General features: G+C 34.6%; 1 protein-coding gene across 1 annotated transcript in view; it reads right to left on the bottom strand.

Moving 5' to 3' along the window:
• The window catches only part of LOC110451968 (dnaJ homolog subfamily C member 10-like), a 57,859-nt gene that overhangs the window by 16,887 nt on the left and 32,689 nt on the right, over positions 1-8,283 (bottom strand). Inside the window, exons 11-14 of the mRNA XM_021500206.1 lie at positions 7,701-7,790; positions 5,026-5,145; positions 3,825-3,936; positions 1,824-1,966 (exon numbers count right to left, since the gene is read on the bottom strand). Of these exons, the coding sequence (XP_021355881.1) occupies positions 1,824-1,966; positions 3,825-3,936; positions 5,026-5,145; positions 7,701-7,790 (465 nt within the window). The remainder of the gene's footprint in view (positions 1-1,823; positions 1,967-3,824; positions 3,937-5,025; positions 5,146-7,700; positions 7,791-8,283) is intronic.

Here is an 8,283-nt window from a genome sequence, read left to right as displayed (position 1 = left end):
CCTACTATTACTACTATACTGGTATCACCATTAGCTAGCATGTATGTAGGTTCTCTAACGTGATGTGACAAGTAAGATTGTTTGATATAAACTGTAATACAGCCTACTATTACTACAATACTGGTATCACCATTAGCTAGCATGTATGTAGGTTCTCTAACGTAATGTGACGAGTAAGAGTGTTTGATATAAACTGTAATACAGCCTACTATTACTACTATACTGGTATCACCATTAGCTAGCATGTATGTAGGTTCTCTAACGTGATGTGACGAGTAAGATTTGTTTGATATAAACTGTAATACAGCCTACTATTATTACTACTATACTGGTATCACCATTAGCTAGCATGTATGTAGGTTCTATAACGTGATGTGACAAGTAAGATTGTTTGATATAAACTGTTATACAGCCTACTATTACTACTATACTGATATCACTGGTATCAAACATGTACCTCACATGTAAATACATCATGAAATAGCAGGCTGTGGAATGATGTCTGAAGTGTACATGATTGAGAGTGATTTGGACCTATAAAAGAACAATAAACTGTCACCTTTTCTATCATAATTTTGATTTATTTCAATTTTTTTTTATATATGTTTAAAGAGATAACTGTATCTGTGTGAATTTTTATTCCTTTGAAAAAGTTTGCAAAAATTCCATTAATTTATTAATTATGAAGCCATTGTGTATATTTTGTTCAATTTTCCCATCTTTTTGTATGAATCTTTGTGTCCTGTTTGCTTATGTTTTATATATTTTGTGATAAATAAAATATTTTTAGGGTTAATTAACAATGCTTCTTTTCATTTTTTTTCTTGGTGTTATTGTTCTGAAAAATGCCACACACCAAAAAAATGGAAAATATTAAAATAGACCAAAACTACCGGAATACTTAGATTTTCATAAAATCAACCCTACATAGCTGCATAACCATTATGTGAAATGACTTCTGCTGGTTAATTGTGAAAGGGTGGAGCCTCCTTAACAAGTTGTCTATAATCATGGTTCGACGCCTGGTGTAGGCACTTGGAAACTTAAGGTAATAGGATTGTGTCACCATTTCTCAGTAGAATTCCTTCAAATTTTGTAGTTATATTGCTTCAAAGTAAAGAAAATGTCTGCCACCAAAAAAATATAGGTTGTCAGAATTTTAAGGATTTTAAATGGAAATTTATGTAAAAAGGAGTGAATTTTGAAAAAAAAATGAAAGACACAATATTTTTACAAGATAATGTCAATAAAAATGATATTGACATATATTAGTATTGCATTAATGTATATCAATTTAATACATGCTGAAATTGTGTATAATTAATTCTCTATACACGATATAAAAATTGACATTTTATAATAAAACCATATACACATAGTAATTGCAGGTAAGAGTTATCGTTCTTGAAAACTTCACAGTAGTGAAATAGGTAGCCGGTTTCCTGAAGTAAAGAAAAAATGGACACATGTGACTCATTGATAAAAAAACCTGAATTAATGCCTGGATTGCTTTGAAATACTTTAATATTGAGAGAACACACTGTTCTGTCAATAATAAACATACAATATTTATCAGTTTAATATTAAACTTTAGAATTTGCGGAAATTGTGATACTGTCTCCCTACATTGGATTTTCAACTAGGGATGTACTTCCTGTTTCCGTTTATCAATACACTCCAATGACCTTAAGCTTCATTGTTGCTGACATTTACTGAAAAATCTCTCTTAAATATAAAAGTCACATGTGTCTTGTGTAGTTTAAAAATTCCTTTAATAAAGGAACTGTCTTGAATATTTCAAAGAATTCAAAAAGAAAACTCACCGGAGCAAAGAAGTCGACGAACCATGTGTCTGAGCTGTCTGGTCCGACTCTGTGGTCTCTGAAGTCCTCCTTCCTTAGAGATTCCACTTTGACCACTGCACTGTCACGTGCAAATGCTGCAACATCATGGGCTGTCATCCGACCTGGTAACAAGGTCAAGGACAAATACATATCTATACGTGTATATCACAAATGTCATAATTTATTAAAAGATTAATGTCGAAAAATGTTATTAAAAATAAATCCAAATCATTTTTGGTTGTGTAAGAAAACCTCATACAGGACTTAATTGTGATACACAATCTATATACAAACAATCTTAAACATCGATCATTCAACAGAATATTTATATATTAAAGCAACATATTTACATTCTGTATGCTTGGACCCATTGACGAAAATGACATTCATTTTTGCATAACACAGGTGACCCCATCATTGGGTATTGATACATAACATTGACGTAGCACAGGGCGTACTTTGTTCAAGTCCGCCGTGAAACAGCCCTCGATGTAGTTTTGTTATGGCAATATGAATTAACATTAAACATGATTGGCTTGATTTCAAAGCTAAAATAAGGTGTGTAAAATATATGATAATAATATACGGCTTGTATAAATTCTACAAATTAAATTTTGAAAATGGAACTATATTTTGTTTGTTTTATTGTCATGCTATTGCTAGGAACTCCAGCGAAAGTTTAAATTTTTCCTGCCAAAACACACTGTTCTCTCTACTGTATTGCCCCCCCCCCCGATGCATAAATAACCTCATGAATGTTGAAAAAAATAATTTCATTCCTTAATGGCAACTACCGTAAATTTGCGGGTATAGTGCGCAGGTACGTTTTTGGGGTCAGATTTGAAATTTGGAAAAAAAATCTAAATCTAAACGGTATCAAAGTGGAAAAGTAGCATCAAAGGTAGCTTTGTGTTTATAACGCCGATTAATTAATGATTGATAGATTAGAGTCAACAAGCCCATGAGGGTCTCCCTCCATACCGCTTCAAATCCTGCAGAAATCAAACGAAGAAAGTGTAGCTAATTCCGATGCTAGAGAATCGCTGATCAACTTATGTTTCGACATCTCAGCGGTTTTCTAATAATTACGAAAATGTAGTGTTTCAATTACAGGCTCCGTTCCATGTTAGTTCTGGTTTGTTTTTGTTTTTTTACCAAATCGTTAGGCCTAGTGTGCAATTTTTCCCCCGGCTCACTTTCATGTTGACGTGATCGATAACCTTGTGAATTATTTCAATATTATGAAGCATCATAAAAATAGTGTATTCTGCTTTTATTTATTTCCTTCGAGTAGATTTGAAGGGGATGTGTTGAACGTCCACGCTTCTAGTATAAAAATATTTTTTATAATCCCTTTACGGTTCTTGATGGCGACTGCAAGTAATTTCAATTAATTTGCAGTAGAGCTATTGTTAATCGGTAATCACTGATAGAGTGTTAGCTAATTACTGCATTGTAATTTGTTTAACTGTGGTTAGAAGTGTCAATAATTTTCACTGAAGCATGGCGATCCTACCTAGCCTATTGTCCGGGATCAGACGGTATGCCCTCCGGTCAACTTACCTGTAAAAATGTTACGTGACAAGCTAGTGTTTGTCGCCAAATCAGCAGTCATGACCACAGATTACCGATTTTAATCATTTAAGAGAAGGTCAAAATTGTGTTGCCAAAAAACACCATTCTTTGTTGTTATTTTAATCTTCAATCTTATCATATAATGACCGACGACTCAAAATAAAACTATTTGAAGGGAGGTAATCCAATATGGCGGACCAGAAACTCGGGAACGATAACCCAAGAATGACTTGTTCCTGCGTATAGTGCGCACCCCCTTTTTGACATGACAATATTTACCCAAAAAAGTGTATGATCATTAAACAAATTTACGGTACATGTAGGACATAAATTAAGCTCATTTCAACTTTTCAGGCAGGTGAGCTTAAAAAGAAAACATAGAATTTGTGAAAACAACAAGCTTACCATAGTAGATCTCATATCCGCCGGTCTCTTTAAATACCAGGAAACTTGGAAACTTGATCACATGTAGATCATTACACTCCGTCCTCATCAGCTGACAGTCAACTCGTCCAATCTATGACACAATCATGTAAACACCTCGTTAAGTAAAATTCTCAACAGTCTAGATACACAAAAAACACACATATTTATGTGACCTGGTACCAACGTTCCTTAAGGATCCCTGTCCCACTGGAAACAAAACACTAGAGAGTTCCACTAAAGTTTTACATACATACAGTAGCCTCCCCTTGATTTTGTTTAGGATATAAATGTAGTGGGACCAGACGACTTTTGTTGACTAGGTAGAACAGTTGGTTAGAGTGACAGTATAATGATCAGAGCAGTAGCCTCCCCTTGATTTTGTTCAGGATATAAATGTAGTGGGACCAGACGACTTTTGTTGACGAGGTAGAACAGTTTGTTACAGTGACAGTATAATGATCAGAGGTCCAGGGTTCCAATCCTGGTCGAGCTCTGTTTTATTTTTACGCCCAGAATACTGTTGTTGGCTATTTTCATTTCCATAGGTGTCAACCTCTGAAACCTCTAATGAGGGAGATTTCCTATCTTTTCACATTTCCAATAAGGGAGAAAGTGTGCGAAACCTGACTGTAACTGCTTTGCTCAATTTATCTTTCCCTTTTTATGATTCAAAATAACTCCAAAAAGCATTCATTTGATTCAGACACACCTGTTATGATCATTAAACACTCCCTTCAGTAACTAGGAGATCATTTGACCACAGGATGTAGATTTTGAGTTTGCATGAGTTAATAGACCTAAATGAGGGAGTTTCGAAGAAGATAAGTAAATTTTGATCAAGACAAGGGAGCCTTCCTCCTATTGAGGGAGGGTTGACAGCTAAGCATTTCACCATAATTGCTTTTTTCACAAAAGTTCTACAAAGTATGGGTTTCTTTAAAAAATATTTCATTAAAGCTTCTTTAAGGTCGGCAAAAAACCTTCCAATTCATAACTACATTTTTTTGCAGTGGTATTGGATTCCTTAACGTGAGGAATTTCCTTAAGATTTTCCATTGAAAAGCAAAACTGAATTATAGGAAAGGTAATCAAATGCTTCATACATATTTTTTCAAATTCTAACACATAAAATATGGAACAGACAGTAGCCGTTCCCTATTTTCTGATACATCCACTGTACCTGAATATCGCTGAGCATGCCTGGCAATTTCCTGTACTCGATGTCCTGATCAGCATTGCCCTCCACAAAGTGTATCAGCCATGGCCTCTTCTGTCCCTTCTTGAGCCTTTTCTCAATGTCCTGGTAAAACACCAACCATAAAAAATAATCACACCAAAACTGGGCCGAGGATCACTACTGCAGCCATATTGGAAAATGGTGATACTACTGCTAATGGTGAAGACACTATTCTATAATATTCACTTATGTGGTCCACTGTTACAAGAAGTATCAGGTACTACACAAATCAATTAATGTGTGGTCCACTGTTACAAGAAGTATCGAGTACTACACAAATCAATTAATGTGTGGTCCATTATTACAAGAAGTATCAGGTCCTAGAAAAATCAATTAATGTGTGGTCCACTGTTACAATAAGTATCAGGTACTAGACAAATCAATTAATGTGTGGTCCACTGTTACAAGAAGTATCAGGTACTACACAAATCAATTAATGTGTGGTCCACTGTTACAAGAAGTATCAGGTACTACACAAATCAATTAATGTGTGGTCCACTGTTACAAGAAGTATCAGGTACTACACAAATCAATTAATGTGTGGTCCACTGTTACAAGAAGTATCAGGTACTACACAAATCAATTAATGTGTGGTCCACTGTTACAAGAAGTATCAGGTACTACACAAATCAATTAATGTGTGGTCCACTGTTACAAGAAGTATCAGGTACTACACAAATCAATTAATGTGTGGTCCACTGTTACAAGAAGTATCAGGTACTACACAAATCAATTAATGTGTGGTCCACTGTTACAAGAAGTATCAGGTACTACACAAATCAATTAATGTGTGGTCCACTGTTACAAGAAGTATCAGGTACTACACAAATCAATTAATGTGTGGTCCACTGTTACAAGAAGTATCAGGTACTACACAAATCAATTAATGTGTGGTCCACTGTTACAAGAAGTATCAGGTACTACACAAATCAATTAATGTGTGGTCCACTGTTACAAGAAGTATCAGGTACTACACAAATCAATTAATGTGTGGTCCACTGTTACAAGAAGTATCAGGTACTACACAAATCAATTAATGTGTGGTCCACTGTTACAAGAAGTATCAGGTACTACACAAATCAATTAATGTGTGGTCCACTGTTACAAGAAGTATCAGGTACTACACAAATCAATTAATGTGTGGTCCACTGTTACAAGAAGTATCAGGTACTACACAAATCAATTAATGTGTGGTCCACTGTTACAAGAAGTATCAGGTACTACACAAATCAATTAATGTGTGGTCCACTGTTACAAGAAGTATCAGGTACTACACAAATCAATTAATGTGTGGTCCACTGTTACAAGAAGTATCAGGTACTACACAAATCAATTAATGTGTGGTCCACTGTTACAAGAAGTATCAGGTACTACACAAATCAATTAATGTGTGGTCCACTGTTACAAGAAGTATCAGGTACTACACAAATCAATTAATGTGTGGTCCACTGTTACAAGAAGTATCAGGTACTACACAAATCAATTAATGTGTGGTCCACTGTTACAAGAAGTATCAGGTACTACACAAATCAATTAATGTGTGGTCCACTGTTACAAGAAGTATCAGGTACTACACAAATCAATTAATGTGTGGTCCACTGTTACAAGAAGTATCAGGTACTAGACAAATCAATTAATGTGTGGTCCACTGTTACAAGAAGTATCAGGTACTACACAAATCAATTAATGTGTGGTCCACTGTTACAAGAAGTATCGGGTACTACACAAATCAATTAATGTGTGGTCCACTGTTACAAGAAGTATTGGGTACTACACAAATCAATAAATGTGTGGTCCACTATTGTAAGAAGCATCAGGTACTAGACAAATCAATTAATGTGTGGTCCACTGTTACAAGAAGTATCAGGTACTACACAAATCAATTAATGTGTGGTCCACTGTTACAAGATGTATCAGGTACTACACAAATCAATTAATGTGTGGTCCACTATTACAAGAAGTATCGGGCACTACACAAATCAATTAATGTGTGGTCCACTGTTACAAGAAATATTGTTACGTTCTGTATTGTGAAATGTCATTGTCTGTATCCACAGATTATTTAATCAAATATATTTGAAAATAGCAACTAAGTAAAAATTTTCTTTTCTTTTCATGTCTATATATACAGTAAAGATAACATTTGGCCTTTATTTTTGTGCTATTTTCTCTAGTGTTTAATACTTTCACCCCTAGGTAACTTCTATAAACTCTACCATAAATTTATCTGGATGAGTCCATTATGGTTTACAGTGCTGAAAGGGTTAAATCCCAGTAAACACTTGCTACAGAATCCTGTATGAAAAGACTTTAGTTTTGACTCTGACTTGAACTTAGACCTATGTTTTCACAAAATGTCCCTGTGAAGAGGATTATCTCAAGAAAATCCTGATATTCAAACTTGGAAATTTTTCTTCCCAGATATTGTTCTAGTCAGCTTAGTTGTTATTTTCTCTGGTATAAAATGTTGTGGATTCATTGTTTAATTTAGTGTGACAATGAAACACATATTAAAATGATTGGGTGGCCTTAGCCCTACCTGGAATCTTGTGGTAACAATGCAAAGAGTTGTCCCCCTTGGGAGATCAGGTTCCTAGTGCTAAACATGTCATGCTTACCTGGAATGTCTTTTTGTCCATAACTGCCACGTCTGGTAGCTGTGACATCACTTGATGAGCAATCTCCTGGGCAAACAAACTGGTGATTTTCTAAAATGTAAACAAGTACATTGTCTAAATACATTTATTTTTCGTGGTTGTAAGGAAGGAAATGTAAATTTTGATATTTTCATTAAGAAAAACTTTGTAAATCTGAATGAATCGGAAAAGAAATCACAATAAATTCATTTTGTACTGATCATGAATACATATTCTGTGCATAGTCTGTCATATCAATATCATACTCATGGCTGCTACCTATAATTGATCTCCGACTGTATCAAGTTCCCCTTTTTTATTTTGTTGGGGACCCCATTGGAAATAAGCCTATGGAGGCTTTAATGGTTATCCCAGGCAAAGGCTAAATTTGAATGTTTTAACTTGATTCTAATTTCAGTTTGAACATCATTGAACTGGATTCTAATCAAACTCTTATGTGATAAAATTGTTTTCTCTTTTATATGTCGTACTTATGTATGTGATATATCACCTTTACCTGAATAAAATACCCTGGTTAAAATAATAAAGTAGACATACCCACAAT

The sequence above is a fragment of the Mizuhopecten yessoensis genome, unplaced genomic scaffold, assembly GCF_002113885.1.
Source record: "Mizuhopecten yessoensis strain PY_sf001 unplaced genomic scaffold, ASM211388v2 scaffold6349, whole genome shotgun sequence".
Classification (NCBI taxonomy): Eukaryota; Metazoa; Mollusca; class Bivalvia; order Pectinida; family Pectinidae; genus Mizuhopecten; species Mizuhopecten yessoensis.
The sequence above is the reverse complement of the archived record's forward strand: the minus strand, read 5'-3'. Positions and strand labels throughout refer to the sequence as shown.